This window comes from Oryx dammah, unplaced genomic scaffold (genome assembly GCF_014754425.2).
Source record: "Oryx dammah isolate SB20612 unplaced genomic scaffold, SCBI_Odam_1.1 HiC_scaffold_10, whole genome shotgun sequence".
NCBI lineage: Eukaryota > Metazoa > Chordata > Mammalia > Artiodactyla > Bovidae > Oryx > Oryx dammah.
In genome coordinates this window covers 23,864,036-23,884,986 of record NW_024070194.1, presented here as the reverse complement: position 1 = coordinate 23,884,986, position 20,951 = coordinate 23,864,036, and the positions used below count along the sequence as shown (strand labels likewise).

Here is a 20,951-nt window from a genome sequence, read left to right as displayed (position 1 = left end):
TCTTCTTTTTAAACATAACATTCTATCATGTTTGTTTATGTGTTTATTCCTTCCTGTTTCCAAGAAAGTGTTCTTGTGCAGAGGAAACACAGTTCTAACCCCTGGACTGCCAGAGAAGTCCCTGACACCGTTCTTATGACACTGGTTCCTCTAAATTTCAGACATTATTGAAAACATGAAAAATACTTGCTTTAGATTTCCACACTGTGGCCTTATCTCCCTTCATTCACATTTTCACGGTGCACCACAGCTCCTGAAACTGCACCATCATTCCTCCTTTGGGTACTTGGGCAGAAGTGGTTGGTGTTCACCTCTTCTTCTGGGGTGTCCAGCTAGACCGCAATCCCTAGGCTCCTGCAGGTAGGTATGGTCACATGACTAAGTTCTGGCCAATGGCATGTGAGCTGAAGCAGTAAGTACTATACCCAGGTCTGGCCCATAAAATACAAGGCTCTCAATGTTGGCTACATGAGTGACTGAATGAATGACTCCCACCAAGGGCACCACTGACTGTCCCAGGCTCTAATTTTCTAAACCACAGTGTTATCAGTTGAATTATGCTTCCCCTCTCCTAACAAATGTTGAGGTCCTAACCCCTGGGATGTTAGAATGTCACCTCCTGCCGATACAGTTAGTTAAGATGCAGTCACTGCGTGGGCTGGTATTATTATAAAAGAGGGGAGAATTGAGACACAAAACACGCTCCACAGAGGGAAGACTGTGTGAACAGATACAAGGAGAGGCAGCCATGGACAAGCCAGGGAGAGAGGTCTGGAACAGATCCTCCCCTCACTGCCCTCGGGAAGAACCAGCCCAGCCAACACTGTGACTGCAGACTTCAAGCCTCCAGAAGGGTAAGAAACTAAATGTCTGTTAGGTCACCCAGTCTGTAGCGCCTGGTTACAGGAGCCCTAGCAAACTAACACTAATAGGTTGAGGTAGGTACTCAACCTACCTGTGAGTGCAAAGGCGATTTTTAAGGAGATGACCTAAGTGAAAAGAGTTTATTGCTCTTCTGACGACAGACTGATTTTTAAGGGAAGCTGGTCCCTAAGGTTGGTTCCTGGGTTATATAGCCAGGGTGCCGTCTTGACTGTGGGCAGTCTCGGCTGCCCTGCGGCCCATTAGGTGGTAGGAGGAGCCGGCACTCCAGTTCTCACCTGGTCTTGGCTGCCACTTGTGCAATCCTGATGAGGTCACTTCCCCTTTCCCCCTGCTTCCTTCCCTTCCCTTGGAGCGCTGGACGATGACTTTCAGAAGTTGACTAGCACTTTGTTCCGAGACAACAACAGAATGACTTTACAGTTCCCAAGTGGCACTACCTTTCCATGAAATAACATCAATTTTTCTGTAGAGCTGTTCTGCAGAGCACACTCCTGTTCTGCTGCAGGTCTGTCACAATGGCTACCACCAAGGACATCCAAGGTCAGCCAGAGAAGAAGACAACTGTACACCGATATAAGAGATGGTCACCCACTGTGGGTCAGGGGGAAAAGCCTGATTCCTTTAGATCATTGAGCCTCCCAGCAGAAGTCAAAAACAAAGAAAGAAAGAAAAGAAATATGTGGGGACTCCACACTAATTCTGAAATCCTGACGTAGGGCCTGAGGTTGGGAGTGGGGACTTAAAAAACCACCTCAGTGACTCTATAGCACGGCCTGGGCTGGGAACCACTGGTTTAGGGCATTGTCGGACTGCTTTAAGATTTCAGCTTAATTTCCCACCTTCTCATATTTACACTCTTTCAAGCAAGCTTCCAGAGTGCACCTGTGGATGTATCTGACACAGACAATGCCTCACACACTACTTGTTAAAACACAAACACACTTGAACACAGAGAGATTCCTTTTCTGCTCATGGGAACCCCAGGCCAGCTGAGTTCCCTCTCCTTCATGACGCTTCTCTCACAGGCTCCTTTTTCTTACTTGCTCTTGTTTAATCTTTTCTCTCTGTCCATCTTGCACAGACCTACACACTGTCGCCCCCAGGGCTCTCTGCTGCTGCAAAGGCATCAACAGCCCCCGATGACAGCACTGCCCTCCCGCCCCCACCCCCGGGGAGCTGCTCCTCAGCCTGGTGCTCCTAGTTTCCACCAGGCAGTCTGACTCACAGCCCTGGCTTCTCCCTGCTCCTGAGCGGCCCGGGCAGTGATGGCACCTCGAGCCCCCACCTTCTCAGGCTGCCTGGGCACTTCCTCTCCTGAATACGGCTGCGGCTCTTCCTCTCCCACCTATTGCCACCCCCACAGCGCACCCACCATCACTAACAGCATCTCTCAAACTGCAGGCCTTCTTCCCCTGCCTAATGTACTGTCAGCATCTTAATATTTTTCTTTAAATCTACCCATTGTTTTTACTTAAATTTACTTGAAACATTCACTTGATCTTGCTAAGTATAAAAATAGTGTGTGTGTGTACATGCTAAGTCATTTCTGTCTCTTTGCAATCCCATGGACTGCAGCCCGCCGGGTTCCTCTGACCATGGATTTAGGAAGCATAGAAATGCAGAGAACAAATCTCTGGAGGCCCTGCCTGCCCAAGCTCTGAGCGTAAGGCCCATTCTCCTGGGAGCTCAGTGAGTGTTGGAGATGCATTTAAACCATCCCAGGACCAAATGGAGACTTTCCCTGCAGGGCAGGCACGTGACAGAAGGCGCGGGAAACGGGAGCTGCCGTCCTGCCAGGCAACGTCTCGTGAGGATGTCTGGGGTCCTTCCTGTGGTCCCCGCACCAGCACTCCTACACTGACAGTGACGTCCCAATCTCTGGGACAGCCTGACTGATGAGAACACGCTCTGCTTCCAAGGCCTAGAACAAATGCCTCCTTCATAAAGCTACTTCTCACCAGCACGGCCAGAAAGTTCTCTGGCCCCTCAACTCCAATAACATCCTTACATCCACTTGGCGACTGGCCTCAAGAAACAAAGAAGGGAATGGCAACCCACTCCAGTGTTCTTGCCTGGAGAATCCCCATGGACAGAGGAGCCTGGCAGGGAGTCCACAGGGCTGCAAAGAGTTGGACACAACTTACTGACTAAACAACAACAACTCAAGAAATAAAGTAGAATACGATTTTTCCTGTAACTTGATTCCTGCAGGACTACAGTCTCCTTAAGCACAGGGACCGAGTCATCCACATCCCACTTTCCCTGGGAACCCCTATAACATCGTCTTTAATACCAGAGACATAATCAATACTAGACGATAAATGACACGGATTGATTCCTAAATGCACTCTTTAAATTTCTCTTTTTTTGGTAAAAGCTTCATGAGACAGATTCCAAATTTTGTGATGGGCTCGATCCATAAGCACTCCAAAGTGGAAACAACTAGATGCCCTTCGACTTCTTCACCACCCATCACGCTCTGTCTGCCTTTGAGCCTTAAATTAATGAAATCACATTTCAGTGAGTCCTCCTCTGCGTCTGGCTTCTTTGCAGATAAGTCATTCTGAAACTAAAGTCATCCAGCCTAGCTGGAAGCTGCCCCCAGCTTCCCACTGTTCTGAGGATAAAATCCACAAGCCCCCGTGTGGCCACCCGGGCCTACGGAAGGTGACCCCTGCCTAGCCCTCCACCTCACCCACTTCTCCTCTCCCGTCCCCACCCTCCACCACACTTTCTGTTCCTTTAACTAGCAAAATCCTCTGCCACTTCTGAGCTTAGGCACAAACCTTCCTCAGCGGCTCCTTCCTGCCCTCAGGTCTTAACTCAAACCTGCAGAGCCGCCTCCACTGACCACTGGGAGGCCTTGCTCCCTCTGGTACCTCAGCCTCTGCATTTCATTTCTGGCTGCTGTCACAATCAGCATTACCTTGCTCAGTTACCTGAGTGTCTCTCCAACTGGAAAGTGGGCTCCATGAAGGCAGGGACTGGATCAATCTTACCTACCATGTACCCCATTCCACAGTTGCCAGGATGGGGCTGGCCCATGACAGCTGTTTTATGAAAGCTGCTGAATCAAAGAATAACTCACAACAGGGAGAAACACCATCCTGCGAAGCCTAAGGAAACCCAAGCAGAGCTAATGTGGGTGAAAATGCAGTCAGTGACATTTTGGAATCCATGACCTTAAAATAAATGCCAGGTTCTCCATGGACAGGCGCAACACCAAGACACAGAGGTCCCAGGCTGTGGAGCAACCCCGGAGAGCAAAGTCCTCTTGTACCCTCTCATGTGAGGTGAGCAGGCACTCTTACATCACCTGTGTGCGTGTCTACTGAGGACATGCAACATGCCTGGACAGAACAAGGCAAGGGTGAAGAGACAGACAAGCCCTGCTCCCACTTTCAAACACGTCCCAGCGGAGCACAGGGGATGGCAAGGGCAGTGCAGACAAACTGTGAGCCTGCAGTGACAGACGCACACCATTACATCCTTGTCCTGCTCAGGAATGCTCGCTGCCAAACATGGACCCTAATGTGAAGGGGCCTCAGGTGATGGTGAGGAATCAAGATAGGTTCATTAACTGGAACGAATACACCACTGGCATGGATGTGGATACAGGGGGAGGCCGTGCACACATGGGGGTAGAGGGCCTGTGAGAAACCCTTTACTTTCCTCTTAATTCTGCTATGCACGTCAAACTGCTCTAAAAGGAAAGTCCTATTTATAAAAATAAAAAAGAAAATTGGAAAGAAGAAACTCTCATAGTTCAGTGGGAAAAGTACCACACAACCAGCAAGTACATTCTAATGAGATCCGTGGGATAACCAGGTGCCCAGGGAATGGGGAAGGAGGCTGGGCTCACACAGGAAGCAACGGCTCTGAACTAAGGTTCTGGGAGCAGGTCTCTGCCCGCTAGAGGGAATAAAGGCACCAGAGAGGACAGGTAGGCAGGGACACGACACCAGAGTCTGAGTCTCTACCTCCAAGGAGGGGACAGAAGATGGATTCAAAGCAAGGATGGGGATACAAGGGTTTTATGCAGAGAAGCAACTGATGAGATCCATGTCTCAGAAAGAATTGAGAGATGCTGAAATAACACATAGAGGGAGGGAGCCCAAACCATCTGATGACTTCAGCTACTGAGAAGGAACAAACGATGTCAACGACTCACCGTGTGACAAACTTCTGCTTTGATCTCTTTTAGGGCTCGCTCAGAAAACACGCAACCACAGCACCGGAGGAAGCAAAACCTGGAGAGAGAATCCAACGTGGACAATGACTTAAATAACAACTTAAAGATTATTACCCACATTATTGATTAATAGTTATTCTGTTTACACAAAGGCCAAGAACCACAAAGAGAAAAATGGTTATATCTGATTTCCTTAAGAAAAAAAAAAGTCAGTGTGTCCTAAATAAACAAATAAGTACAGACCCACACATGAGGTATCCCCCACTTTTTGAAAGTTTGCTTTAGGCTACTTCATTCTTTACAAAAGACCTACACTTTCATTTTTTCAAAAGACCTACATGAGCACCTATTTTTACTAATGGAAAGAAATTCAAAGGGAATTTTTGCTTTTATGAAACAAGGCAGAAAAGTAGAAAATAGCATTCAGTGTTTGTTTTGCAGAGAACTATTACATAGGTAGCTTGCACTCCAAACTCCATCTCAGCATCAAGCTGGCACAGCTCTGAATTATGTCTGTGAGCATCAGGCCTTTATCCCTATTTATTCTGTGCATGTATGAGCAAGGTGTGTCCTAAGGTAACTGCTTCCTCATTTTATAACAAAAATTCTTAAAATATCGTACAAATTTAGGGAAAGCTCTACTTTTCAGATAGAGGAGAAACCCGTATATTGAAATTAGAACCACAAACACAGGCCACTGTTCCACTCCCACCTCCGTGCAATAATCCTTTGGAAAAAACACTAACGATAAAAATAAATAAATGCATTTTTACAAAACTCCACAAAAGTCAAAAGACAGAATAGGAACTCAGGGAGAAAATATTTTAAATATATGAGACTCAGGGGTTTTTTTTTTTTTTTGGCCACTACATGCAGCATGTGGGATCTCAGTTCCCCGACCAGAAACTGAACCCACGTTCCCTGTATTGGAAGCACACAGTCATAACCACTGGACCATCAGGGAAGTCCCAAGATTCAGAGTTTAGGAATATTCAAAATGGTCTTTAAAAGCAATAATAAACAATACAAAAAAATGGGCAAAGGGCCTTAACACGTGGTTGACAAGAGAAACATAAACGGTCAGAACACATAAAAGATGCTTAACCCCCATCTGTGAAAAGAAGAGAAGCGAAAAGCAAAGGAGAAAAAGAAAGATATAAGCATCTGAATGCAGAGTTCGAAAGAATAGCAAGGAGAGATAAGAAAGCCTTCCTCAGTGATCAATGCAAAGAAATAGAGGAAAAGAACAGAATGGGAAAGACTAGAGATCTCTTCAAGAAAATTAGAGATATCAAGGGAACATTTCATGCAAAGATGGGCTCGATAAAGGACAGAAATGGTATGGACCTAAAAGAAGCAGAAGCTATTAAGAAGAGGTGGCAAGAATATACAGAACTGTACAAAAAAGATCTTCATGACCAAGATAATCACGATGGTGTGATTACTAACCTAGAGCCAGACATCCTGGAATGTGAAGTCAAGTGGGCCTTAGGAAGCATCACTACGAACAAATCTAGTGGAGGTGATGGAATTCCAGTTGAGCTATTTCAAATCCTGAAAGATGATGCTGTGAAAGTGCTGCACTCAATATGCCAGCAAATTTGCAAAACTCAGCAGTGGCCACAGGACTGGAAAGGGTCAGTTTTCATTGCAATCCCAAAGAAAGGCAATGCCAAAGAATGCTCAAACTACCACACACTTGCACTCATCTCACATGCTAGCAAAGTAATGCTCAAAATTCTCCAAGCCAGATTTCAGCAATACATGAACCGTGAACTTCCAGCTGTTCAAACTGGTTTTAGAATAGGCAGAGGAACCAGAGATCAAATTGCCAACATCCGCTGGATCATTGATAAAACAAGAGAGTTCCAGAAAAACATCTATTTCTGCTTTATTGACTATGCCAAAGCCTTTGACTGTGCAGATCACAATAAACTGTGGAAAATTCTTCAAGAGATGGGAATACCAGACCACTTGACCTCCCTCTTGAGAAACCTATATGCAGGTCAGGTAGCAACAGTTAGAACTGGACATGGAACAACAGACTGGTTCCAAATAGGAAAAGGAATACGTCAAGGCTGTATAGTATCACCCTGCTTATTTAACTTATACGCAGAGTACATCATGAGAAACCTTGGGCTGGAAGAAGCACAAGCTGGAATCAAGATTGACGGGAGAAATATCAATAACCTCAGATATGCAGATGCCACCACCCTTATGGCAGAAAGTGAAGAAGAACTAAAAAGCCTCTTGGTGAAAGTGAAAGAGGAGAGTGAAAAAGTTGGCTTAAAGCTCAACATTCAGAAAACTAAGAGCACGGCATCTGGTCCCATCACTTCATGGGAAATAGATGGGGAAACTGGCTGACTTTATTTTTCTGGGCTCCAAAATCACTGAAGATGGTGATTGCAGCAATGAAATTAAATGATGCTTTCTCCTTGGAAGGAAAGTTATGACCAACCTAGATAGCATATTAAGAAGCAGAGACATTACTTTGCCAACAAAGGTCCGTCTAGTCAAGGCTATGGTTTTTCCAGTAGTCATGTACGGATGTGAGAGTTGGACTGTGAAGAAAGCTGAGTGCCGAATAACTGATGCTTTTGAACTGTGGTGTCAAAGACTCTTGAGAGTCCCTTGTACTACAAGGAGATCCAACCAGTCCATCCTAAAGGAGATCAGTTCTGGGTGTTCTTTGGAAGGACTGATGCTAAAGCTGAAACTCCAATACTTAGGCCACCTGATGCGAAGAGTTGACTCATTGGAAAAGACTCTGATGCTGGGAGGGATTGGGGGCAGGAGGAGAAGGGGACGACCGAGGATGAGATGGTTGGATGGCATCACCGACTCGATGCACATGAGTTTGAGTGAACTCCGGGAGTTGGTGATGGACAGGGAGGCCTGGCGTGCTGTGATTCATGGGGTCGCAAAGTGTCGGACACTACTGAGCAACTGAACTGACACGACTGAGCAACTGAACTGAACTGAACCTCCATCTATTAATTACACAAATGCATTTCAAACAAAGACACATACTGTTTTACCGATCAGGCAGTAATGAAAGTGTGAAGGTGACCAGCTGGAAACTGTCTGGGGAAACAGGCACATTTGTGGGTGTGTGTGTGTGACACACTACAGCATTTCAGGAGGACAAGTGGCAGCACTGGATAAAGCATCACTCTTCTGAATTTCTCCTACAGAAACATTCCCTATGGAATCAAGTGTTCAGTTCAGTCACTCAGTTCTGTCTGACTCTCTGTGACCCCATAGACTGCAGCACGTCAGGCTTCCCTGTCCATCACCAACTCCCAGAGCTTGCTCAAACTCATGTCCATCGAGTCAGTGATGCCATCTACCCATCTCATCCTCTATCATCCCCTTCTCCTCCCACCTTCAATCTTTCCCAGCATCAGGGTCTTTCCAAATGAGTCAGTTTTTCGCATCAGTATTGGAGTTTCAGCTTCAGCAGCAGTCCTTCCAATGAATATTCAGGACTGATTCCTCAAGGATGGACTCATTGGATCTCCTTGCAGTCCAAGGGACTCTCAAGAGTCTTCTCCAACACCACAGTTCAAAAGCATCAATTCTTCAGTGCTCAGATTTCTTTATAGTCCAACTCTCACATCCATACGTGACCACTGGAAAAACCATAGCTTTGATTAGATGGACTTTTGTTGGCAAAGTAATGTCTCTGCTTTTCAATATGCTATCTAGGTTGGTCATAACTTTCCTTTCAAGGAGTAAGCGTCTTTTAATTTCATGGCTGCAATCACCATCTGCAGTGATTTTGGAGGCCCCCAAAATAAAGTCTGTCACTGTTTCGACTGTTTCCCCATCTATTTGCATGAAGTGATGGAACCAGATGCCATTACCTTAGTTTTCTGAATGTTGAGCTTTAAGACAACTTTTTCACTCTCCTCTTTCACTTACATCAAGAGGCTCTTTAGTTCTTCATTTTCTGCCATAAGGGTGGTGTCATCTGCATATCTGAGATTATTGATATTTCTCCCAGCAATCTTGATTCCAGCTTGTGGTTCATCCAGTCCAACGTTTCTCATGATGTACTCTGCATATAAGTTAAACAAGTAGAGTGACAATATACAGCCTTGACGTCCTCCTTTCCCTATTTGGAACCAGTCTGTTGTTCCATGTCCAGTTCTAACTGTTGCTTCCTGACCTGCATACAGATTTCTCAAGAGGCAGGTCAGGTGGTCTGGTATTCCCATCTCTTCCAGAATTTTCCACGGTTTGTTGTGATCCATACAGTCAAAGGCTTTGGCATAGTCAATAAACGGAAGTAGATGTTTTTCTGGAACTCTGTTGCTTTTTTGATGATCCAGCGGATGTTGGCCATTTGATCACTGGTTCCTCTGCCTTTTCTAAAACCAGCTTGAACATCTGGAAATTCATGGTTCACATACTGTTGAAGCGTAGCTTGGAGAATTTTGAGCATTACTTTGCTAGCATGTGAGATGAGTGCAACTGTGTGGCAGTTTGAGCATTCTTTGGCATTGCCTTTCTTTGGGACTGCAATGAAAACTGACCTTTTCCAGTCCTGTGGCCACTGCTGAGTTTTGCAAATTTGCTGGCATATTGAGTGCAGCACTTCCACAGCATCATCTTTCAGGATTTGAAATAGCTCCACTGGAATTCCATCGCCTCCACTAGCTTTGTTTGTAGCGATGCTTCCTAAGGCCCACTTGACTTAACATTCCAGGACGTCTGGCTCTAGGTGAGTGATCATACCATCGTGGTTATCTGGTCATGAAGATCTTTTTTATATAGCTCTTCCGTATATTCTTGCCACCTCTTCTTAATATCTTCTGCTTCTGTTAGGTCCACACCATTGCTTTCCTTTATTGTGCCCATCTTTGCATGAAATGTTCCCTTGATATCTCTAATTTTCTTGAAGAGATCTCTAGTCTTTCCCATTCTATTGTTTTCCTCTATTTCTTTGCACTGATCACTGAGGAAGGCTTTCTTGTCTCTCCTTGCTTGTCTTTGGAACTCTGCATTCAAATGGATATATCTTTCCTTTTCTCCTTTGCCTTTCGCTTCTCTTCTTTTCACAGCTATTTTAAGGCCTCCTTAGACAACCATTTTGCCTTTTTGCATTTCTTTTTCTTGGGGGTGATCTCGATCACTGCCTCCTGTACAACGGCACGAATATCCGTCCATAGGTCTTCAGGCACTCTGTCTATCAGATTGAATCCCTTGAATCTATTTCTCACTTCCACTGTAAAATCGTAAGGGATTTGATTTAGGTCATACCTGAAAGTCTAGTGGTTTTCCCTACTTTCTTCAATTTAAGTCTGAATTTGGCAGTAAGGAGTTGATGATCTGAGCCACAGTCAGCTCCTGGTCTTGTTTTTGCTGATGGTATACAGCTTCTCTATCTTTGGTTGCAAAAAATATAATCAATCTGATTTTGGTATTGACCATCTGGTGATGCCCATGTGTAGTCTTCTCGTGTTGTTGGAAGAGGGTCTTTGCGTTCCCTTAGCAAAACTATTAGCCTTTGACCTGCTTCGTTTTGTATATTAAATATACAAACTAACCCCCAAATCAATTTTCTAGTGTGGAGGTCCTACAAATAGCACCAGGGCAAAGCCAAAACAGGCAAAGCTCAATGAACTGAGAAGAGAAAAAGGAGAAGAGATTAACTAACAACTGAAAAGAAAATCTAGGGGAAACCACAATCGGAGCAATGTACTGCAGGTAACCCCTGCTCAAGACCCCGGAGCTGAGACTGTTTCTGCTAAGTTCCTCTTTTGAGGTGAACCATGGTTTCCTTAAAAAGAAGTGGGAAGTCAGATATAAAAGGTCACATAGTGTATAATTCTGTGGGGGCGGGGGGAGGAATGGGGAGGGACTCCTTAATGGGTAGGGGGTTTTTGAACTAGATAGAGGTGAGAGCTGCACAACACTCTGACTGGATCAATACTAGATGCCACTGAAACATACACCTTAAAATGATCAATTTGATGTTATGAACTTCATCTCAAAATACTGTGTACGTACACAACACACACAGAACAAGGTTAGTGACAAGTCTCATTCCTCAGAATATCTCTCATGGAGTTTAGCCTTTCATTTTATTCATTTTTCTTTTTTTCAGATTTAGGTATAACTGACAAACAGAAATTCTATATATTTGTGTACAACTTGATGACCTGCTGTATGTATAAACTGTTAAGATAATCCTTGCAATCAAGCTTGTTAACATACCCATCACCTCAGTTCAGTTCAGTTCAGTCGCTCAGTCATGTCCGACTCTTTGCGACCCCATGAATCACAGCACGCCAGGCCTCCCTGTCCATCACCAACTCCCGGAGTCCACCCAAACCCATGTCCATTGAGTCGGTGATGCCATCCAACCATCTCATCCTCTCTCGTCCCCTTCTCCTCCTGCCCCCAATCATTCACAGCATCAGGGTCTTTTCCAATGAGTCTGCTCTTTGCATCAGGTGGCCAAAGTATTGGAGTTTCAGCTTTAGCATCAGTCCTTCCAAAGAACACCCAGGACTGATCTCCTTTAGGATGGACTGGTTGGATCTCCCTGCAGTACAAGGGACTCTCAAGAGTCTTCTCCAACACCACAGTTCAAAAGCATCAATTCTTCGGCACTCAGCTTTCTTCACGGTCCAACTCTCACATCCATACATGACTACTGGAAAAACCATAGCCTTGATTAGACGGACCTTTGTTGGCAAAGTAATGTCTCTGCTGCTTAATATGCTATCTAGGTTGGTCATAACTTTTCTTCCAAGGAGTAAGCATCGTTTAATTTCATTGCTGCAATCACTATCTTCAGTGATTTTGGAGGCCAGAAAAATAAAGAGGGCCACTGTTTCCCCATCTATTTGCAATGAAGTGATGGGACCGGACGCCATGACCTTAGTTTTCTGAATGTTGAGCTTTAAGCCAACATTTTCACTCTCCTCTTTCACTTTCATCAAGAGGCTCTTTAGTTCTTCTTCACTTTCTGCCATAAGGGTGGTGGCATCTGCATATCTGAGGTTATTGATATTTCTCCCAGCAATCTTGATTCCAGCTTGTGCTTCCTCCAGCCCAGCATTTCTTATGATGTACTCTACATATAAGTAAATAAGCAGGGTGACAATATACAGCCTTGACGTACTCACAAGGTCACCACTAAACGTAAACTTTAAGAGAGGCCTAAACAATTTCCATTCAGACTATCTGAAGAATATAATCTTTAAAAGTAGAAGATCATTGGGACTTAAGTTTTCCTTCTCCACAAACCCATTAAGCCTTAGGTTATTTCATTTCAGAGCTGGGTAGTTGGTTCCTCTGGTGTAGTTTTCCACATACAATGTACATATGTCTCTTAGATGGCCATGTACAGATGTGCCAGAACACTCCAGATTAGCTGGAGCACTTCCCTAACCAAAAGACACCTTAGAGAAACCAGTGTGATTATGAAGCTACAGCATACGTAACAGCCCTGGGATCACTTACCCAGCGTCCACATCACCTGTCCACATCAACCACCTACCTGTGTCGGCCGTTCATCTCCAAGCCCACAACAGGGCAGATGAAACGCGCCTGCTGGAGGTCATCATGCTTGTCGCCTTTCGTGTTTCCTTTATCACCTTCCCAGGCAGGGTTGTCAAAGAGCCTCAGTTCTGTCACATTCTGTGAAAAAAACAGCAACAATTCCTTTGACAAATGGATCATCCTTAGCCTTAATTACTGTTCTAGTCCCTTCCCATCCAAACCTCTTTTTCTACTTTTCTTTTGCATCAATTAACACAGAAATGAAATTAAACCATAAGTTGTGATAGAAAACAAGATTTTTTAAATGTACTGTCTAGCAAGTTATTAATTTCTATTTTACAAGCATTTTGCTAAAGAAGGCAAAGGAACTTTGGACATGAAAATTTATCCCACTAAGAGAAGAAAGCTTCATATTAGTATCCTCTGGAAAGGAACACCTTCTTTCCTGACTAATGAAGCCTCAGTCAGGCTGTTCATATTACTGACCTGCCATGTTAATTTAATAGCTGAAGAGACAGTAAAATCTGTGAGGCCACGGTCTAATAAGTCCAAGGCAGGCTATCAGCTGGGGATTACTGTCATACTCCAAGACCGAGTTATTTGGGTTTTCAAAATTCAATTTTACAAGGAATGACTTAACAGCCTCACTTTAGCATCTGAAGCATTTCTTCATAATTAACTGTACCAATTTGATTTCAACACTCCAGGGAGCAGCTGAGCATGTCCAAAGCAAAGCTACCACACAAACAACTTCTTGCTTGAAAGCTGGTGTGTGCTTATTAGGTTCTTTGCTCAGAGTATTTGTGGACTATTAATTATAGTAATAATAACTTTTGCATTGTTTTATTTGAATCCTTCTATCTTTATAGTTATGAGTTCTTAGAAAAAAATTTTGCATTAAAAGTTCAACCACATACATTACATATTTTAAGTATAGACTTGTATAAGTTAATTTCAGTGGTCATCACATTTTTGAGATAAGGTAATTCTGCTACTGTGGGTTTTTGAGAAATGAATTTTCTTCTCAAGGAAATGATGACAAAAATCAACATGGATATCTCCACAGCATGACCATCAGCCACAACTCAGAATTACTAATTTGTCTGAAATGAACTATTCCAAATCACTGTATCCTTTAATTACCCCCCAAAACTCAAACAAAATGCCTATTATAGTAATAGGCTAAAATCTTAAAAAAGAAAGAGGAGGAAGAAAAAAAGGAAAAAACTCAAAGCCTCAGCCTGGGAGTCAGGGGCTCTGGCTCTGATTTAAGCAACCCTCTGACAAGCCATGAGGCCTCACCATGTCACACACAGTGAGATGAAGTCACACACAGTGAGATGAAGTGTCTGACAAGCTTTGCAGTTCTCACTTTCTTCACTACTTTTTTGATTTTTCTCCCACTGACCAGATTTGAAAGATTTTGTCTTCTCAACAAAGTTCCTTTACTAAAAAACTTGTTTTTCCACTTCTGTGATAGAAATGTGTCAATCAGAACATCTAATCAGCAGGAGATAACCACAACGACTGAAAAGTGATCTATCTATAAAAATCTCTAATTGTATAAAAGTGTCTTCTAAATAAAAAAACTCAAGTAGCTGAGTTTTAACTTCAAAAATTATGCCTGTTAACATTTATACAGCACACTGAGAGTTTCTGAAGCTCTTTCACACATATTAAGTCACCAAAGATTTATAATCCAGTAAGTACAGGTGTGGGGACTTCTGGCTTGAACTTTAAGTGATGTGTCCTAAGTCACACCTTTATTAGATGGGTGGATGGGACTGGAATTCCAATTTCCAAGTTCAGTCTAAAACATACATGAATTCCATACAATAAACCTTAACCACTGAGACCCCCAGAGCACTTCAGAATCACCTGTCTTACCTTAATGCTTTTAATGTGAGAGGCTGCCTTCCCAACAGCCTTTTCGGAAGATTTGTCCAGTAAAAACTCAATGACTGCATCTTTGTTGTAGAGTCTGCAACAATAAAGATCAGTCAAGACATTCTGGCAACAATCAACCTTCATCCAAGGGAAGAAGACTAAACTCAGTACAATCTAAAGTCGTTCACATCTGATAACAGAAATGTCCCTGCACTCCTAAAAAAGTAAATTTAATCCTGTCTCAACCACTTCCAAAGCATACAAAGAAAGAAACCAGTTTAAATCAAGGGCTATGTAGACTGGCAGTCAGAGGACTGAGTGTGACCCAAACCAAGATTTTTTTAACTGGGAAATTTAACATAAAACATTTTCAGGCTTCCCTGGTGGTTCAGTGGTAAAGAATCTGACTGTCAGTGCGGAAGACACAGGTTCAATCCCCGATCCAGGAAGATCCCACCTGCCGAGGGACAACTAAGCCAGTGTGCCACATCTATTGAGCCTGTGCTCTGGGTCCTGGGAACCACAACTACTGAGCCCTGTGCCACAAACACAGAAGCTTGAGCACCCTAGAGTCTTGTGCCACAACAAGAGAAGCCACCACGGTGAGGTGCTTGTCACTGGAACCAGAGAAAAGCCTGCTCAGCAACAAAGATCCAGCATAGTCATAAATAAATAAATAAATAAAATTATTTTTTTAAAAAATACACATTTTCAACTTTTCCTGGAGAAAAAAAAAATCAAATGTTTTGGAATCAGTCTACCTTCTTCAAATGTAACAACAAGCTGGAATTGAATAGCAGCTGCCTTTTATTTTATTATTATTATTTTTTTGCTATGCAGCCTGTGGGATCTTAGTTCCCCAATCAGGAACTGAACCTGGGCCCTCAGCAGTGAGAACAAGTCTTAACCACTGGAACACCAGGGAACACGAACTCTCCAGTTCACCCAGTCCTCACCATGCCCTGCAGATCCCACATGGGTCCATGCATGTCTGTTTGTAACTCAGCTCCCTCCTATCGGACCCTGAGTTTTCAACCCACGGATTAAACAAATCAAACTGAACAGAAAAGTGCAGAAAAACAGAAAAGTGCTCTGAGACAGGGAATGACAAACCAGGCTTCACAAATTTGTTTGCAATTACTCACATCTGATGAATAAAGAACTGCATTTACATGTTAAAATTCTTTTTAACACCATGTAATAAAAACTCATCTCCATTAAGTGAAGGAACTATACCTGCCAAGTTCACAGGCAACTATTGGTCGTCTTAGTATTTCCTGACTTAGAGTACAGTAGTTCCACTGGGCCACTAATTCAGCATCCTTGTCGACCTGAGAAGAGAAAAAAAAAAAAATCCTTTCAGTTAATTTTCTCCTCTGAAAGACACACGCTCCACAGAATTCTACATATAAAGGCTTATTCAGGAATACCACGCTGTGATGATTTTTGTTTTTTAAATCAAATTACTGACACATGAAGCTGGGATTTAAAAAGTCACAAGTAATTAATAGTATGTCAAATAAAGGCCTCTCTCTATATGATGTGTACAAAGAAACAGTTTACATCAAGTCATTAAATGGCTTATGTCAATTACATATAAATATTAATATTTATATCCTAATAGTAAACTAGGAAGCTCATGCAGAAAAAAACAAGCAGTACAGGTTGACTTCTAACAGGGGGAAGAGCTCCAAAGTTGTAGCAGAATTTAAGGGCAAAGAATTGAGAAGACAGGCATTAAAAACAAAAACAAAAAAAAAGAAGTTCAGCACAAAGACTGTATAATTCCTTACAAAAATCATCCATTTAACAGAAATGTTTTTTTGCAGAGTACTCATTACAAGGCATATCAAGTCATTATCCACACTCTAAAGATTCAGATCTGAGACCCTCCAAAGCCCTCAAATGATATTTCCACCTATTAAATATCCCATGTCCCACTCTTTACTGTTCCTAAAATGTCAAAGCTGAATAATGTAACAAGATGGCACACTTGGGGGAAAAAAAGGAAGAAAAAAATAAAGAATTTAAATTCCCTCAAATTTAATTTTTGCAGGAACTATTTAAGGGTTTACTGTGTGCCAGGTACTGTGCTAGACAGTTTCTGTGACTTAGTCTTTTCAGTTCAGTTGCTCAGTCGTGTCTGAGTCTTTGCAACCCCATGGGTTGTAGCACGACAGGCTTCCCTGTTCATCAGCTCCTGGAGCCTGCTCAAACTCACATTCGAGTCGGTGATGCCATCCAACCATCTCATCCTCTGTCGTCCCCTTCTCTTCCTTGCCCTCAATCCTTCCCAGCATGAGGGTCTTTTCCAATGAGTCAGTTCTTTGTATCAGGTGGCCAAAGTATTGGAGCTTCAGCTTCAGCATCTTTTAGCCCTCATAAAAACTTATGAGTTAGGATTCTTATCTTTGTAGTTGAGGAAACTGAGGTACCAAGAAGTTAAATTGCGTGTCAAGGTCACACACTCAAGCAGAGGAGCGAAGATAAAAAGTCAGGCAGGTGGGCTCTAAAGACCATTTAATCGCTACTCTCTATTACATTTCTATTATTTTGTATAACTTCTATATTATTTATTTTTATTGAAGTATAGTTTATTTACAATATTTTGTTAGTTTCAGATGTACAGCATAGTTATTTGAGGTTTTTGCAGATTATGTTCAATTATAGGCTGTTACAAGATATTAGATTTAATTATTTGTGCTATACAGTAAATCCTTGTTGCTTATTTATTTTATGTATTTGTTGTTCAGTCGCTCAGTCACATCCGACTCTTTGTGACCCCATGGACTGCAGCACACCAAGCTTCCCTGTCCTTCACTATCTCCCAGAGTTGGCTCAAACTCATGTCCATTGAGTGGATGATGCCATCCAACCATCTCATCCTGATTTTATGTATAGTAGTTAGTATCTGTTAATCTAGATAAATGTGTCCTTCCCCTCTACAGTTTAAAACAAAACCAAACACACAAACAACGAAAACCCCACCACACTACTGCAAATGTCCTATTCAGTCCCAAGATCCAACAGCCACATTTCAGCATCTTAAATAGCTCTTATCATCAGCCACACTGTAGAAGAGCCCTGAGAGAGACTTGTCAGCAGTGAAGCTGATATACTATACCTTTTGTAGATTTAAAAAGCTACATTAGGCAAGTTTAGGATCTATTTTCTAGATTCCCCACCCCTGCTTCACACCACAGTCCTTCACTGCTTCAAAAAAACCACCTGGGAGAGTTGGGGACAGGGAAGGAATTACTCCTTCCCAATTTAAAATTTGGTCCACCCAAAGTCTTAAACCTGAGGACTGTCTTGGGCCAAATAAAACATACTGTATGTGATCGAAAAATGTTATTATATACCTATCTGAAATGCAAGCTCTACAAGGGCTAGACTCTGTTCACTGCTATAACCCCAGAGCCTAGAATGGTATATGTCATAAGCACTTAATATGTATCTGTTGAGTGAATAAGGATAATAAAAATCCACCCTGCCTGGGTACTCTAGTTGTTTCAGATCACCCTTTCTTCTTTTTTCCCCTTCTGACATCTATTCTTAGCCAAGCCTGTCAATAAGCTACTCCTCTTCAGTTCTGGGCTCAAGGCAACAAAACCGAGCTAAATACTATTTGGGTAAAAGCTCGCTCACACAAGTGGTAGCTACCCAGCATTAATCTCTGTACACTCAGCTGTGAACAGAAGGGCAAACGCCATCACCTTGGGTGTTCACTCACTCTCAAATTCTATATACATTTGTTGGGAGTTGACTGTGTGGCAGACACATCACAGGGGTCTCAAAAGTGACACATACATGACCCCTGTCCACATAAGAAATAGACAAAGAATAGTGCTAAGCACAATAAAGTAAGGCAGCAGAAGAGGATAGAGCGATCAGAAGAGAGATGTATTTTGGCTACAGTGGGCTGGGATGACATTTCAGTAAAGAATTAACTGATGTTTTAAAAAAAAAAAAAAACACCAAATGATATGATTGTCTCAGTGAAGAACACATCAGGTTGAGGAAATTATACTCCAGGTTGAGGAACAAGGCCTATGAGCTGGAACAGAATAAAAGAACTGGAGAAGGGCAGAAGAGGAGGTAAACAGATCACATCCTGTTTGATCACACAGGGTCTTGTGGGACTTTTTTTCTGAATACAATGGGAAATGACTGGAGGGGTTTAAATACAGCAGTGATTTAAATACAGTAGTGATACATGGAATTTACTTAAAAAAAAAAAAAGACTTCTCTGGCTACTGATTGGAGACTCATACTGACCACCCAGTATGGCAGTCACTTATATTAATATTAGGTAAACACCTTCTATTATTAAAAAGTAATCACTGGTGCTAACTCTGAAATCCTGAATAACTGGATGGGAATCCTGGTTTCATTACCTAACAGTTGTGTGATCTTGGTGGTGTTACTGACTCAATTTCCCTGTTAGTAGCTTACGACTTAGCGACTGAACAACAACAAAAGCAGGGAAATTATAATACATAATTTGCTCAATCATTGGTGAGAATTATGGATTATTCAATCACGTGTTTATCTACCCTATTTATAGTGCTGAGGAGGGGGAAAAGGTGCAGCCTCAGCCCCCAGGAGCTTACCACCCTCTGAAAGTTAAAGTCGTTCAGTCCTGTCCCACTCTTTGCAACCCCATGGACTATACAGTCCATGGAATTCTCCAGGTCAGAACACTGGGAAATTTTCAGTAGCCTTTCCTTTCTCCAGGGGATATTCCCAACCCAGGGATCGGAACCCAGGTCTCCTGTATTGCAGGCGGATTCTTTACCAGCTGAGCCACAAGGGAAGCCCAAGAATACGGAGTGGGTAGGAGAAGGCAATGGCACCCCACTCCAGTACTCTTGCCTGGAAAATCCCATAGACGGAGGAGCCTGGTGGGCTGCCGTCCATGGGGTCGCACAGAGTCGGACACGACTGAGCGACTTCACTTTCACTTTTCACTTTCATGCATTGGAGAAGGAAATGGCAACCCACTCCAGTATTCTTGCCTGGAGAATCCCAGGGACGGGGGAGCCTGGCGGGCTGCCGTCTATGGGGTCGCACAGAGTCGGACACGAGTGAAGCGACTTAGCAGCAGCCTATTTCTTCTCCGCGGTCTCCTGCACTGCAGGCGGATTCTTTACCAACTGAGAAGCCCAATCACCCTTTGAGACCAACAATAATCAACTTGAACGCAGTGTACACGGTGGTTACTTCTTAAGTGGAGGCCCTGACCTCAAAGGTAACGGTTTGAGAAGACTTCACTGAGAAAACGATGTTAGTGTGTACAGAACTCAATAAACAGCGACCATTTGTATCATTGTTACTAGCAGCAGACAAACTTCAAATCCTGGTTCTGTCACTTACTAGCTTTGCAACTTTCTCCTCCTGAGCCTCAATTTCCAAGTCTCAAAGTGAGGCTTCTGAAAGTATATACCCTTAAGGCTGTTTTGAAAATTACATGAGACACCCTATATTATGCGTACTGTCGGATGAATGGCAACAGCCTGCAGTCAATAAAGGTCCCTTATTAACACTGTGGTTAATTTTGAGTTCTCTGAAAGGGATAAATAAGCCCGGTTGTATGCGGAAACCCGTTAACTCCTCCTCCCACCTCCCTTCGCTTCCTGCGAGCGTTCGCAGCCCGCACCACCCCCAGGCCCCACTGGGTCCACATAACTCACCTTCTCAACCTTCTTCGGCCCCTTCACCAGTTCATGCCTCTTAGGGATTGTTCCTCCGTCGCAACCCATCGCAAGCCAACAGACTCCAGAGCAACCACCTACAGCAGCAACTTCCGGAGTCCCCGGCGACTGTTGGACTCACTTCCGGCGCGCCGCAATGACGCAATACGCCAGTCTCCACGCGAAGGGGCGGGGCGGGGCGGGGCGGGGCTTGTGCCCAGTCTTGGTTGCTATGGAGAGCGTCGCTAGACGCTGGGCGTGGTCCCGCAGCGGCGGCAGCTGCAAAGCGAAGGCTGGGTCTTGGTGCAAGGAGTGCGCAGAGAGTTCTCCCACTCTCAGGCTGCAGCCAGTCCCTTCCTCTTTCCGGTGGACGTGGGATTCCTGCTGCAGCCGCCTAACCGTTCTTCCACCCTTCGGGGGCGGGGTCCGGGGGCGGCGCGGGTGGGGACGACTCAGGAGTAGCAGCGTGTTTTTGGGCCCCATCCCACCCCAGCCTTTCTGACTGGGCAGACATCCCTAGACTGGGACCGCGTGGAGGAAAAGACTGAGTTTTATAAGTGCAATTAGCGATGAATAAGGATGGATCCATCATTTCAGTTAACGTTTATGTGTCTGAGAACGTATCTTTTTACTGGGCGTCGGCCGTGATCGAAGCACTCACAACAAAGAAGTGATGTTAACTGAGATTGTGCGGGAGTGAGATTCTATACGGCCTTAAACTTTCTGGTACTGCCATGCATATTGTATATACATGAAATAGTTCACACAGTTTGTAC

At 43.7% G+C, this 20,951-nt stretch overlaps 1 protein-coding gene across 1 annotated transcript in view; it reads right to left on the bottom strand.

The window, feature by feature from the left end:
• Positions 1 to 20,533, bottom strand: part of RTF2 (replication termination factor 2) — a 43,702-nt gene extending 23,169 nt beyond the window's left edge. Inside the window, exons 1-5 of the mRNA XM_040248638.1 lie at positions 20,176 to 20,533; positions 15,719 to 15,813; positions 14,483 to 14,576; positions 12,594 to 12,733; positions 5,057 to 5,135 (exon numbers count right to left, since the gene is read on the bottom strand). Of these exons, the coding sequence (XP_040104572.1) occupies positions 5,057 to 5,135; positions 12,594 to 12,733; positions 14,483 to 14,576; positions 15,719 to 15,813; positions 20,176 to 20,244 (477 nt within the window). The 5' untranslated portion in view covers positions 20,245 to 20,533. The remainder of the gene's footprint in view (positions 1 to 5,056; positions 5,136 to 12,593; positions 12,734 to 14,482; positions 14,577 to 15,718; positions 15,814 to 20,175) is intronic.
• Positions 20,534 to 20,951: the final 418 nt, after the last annotated feature.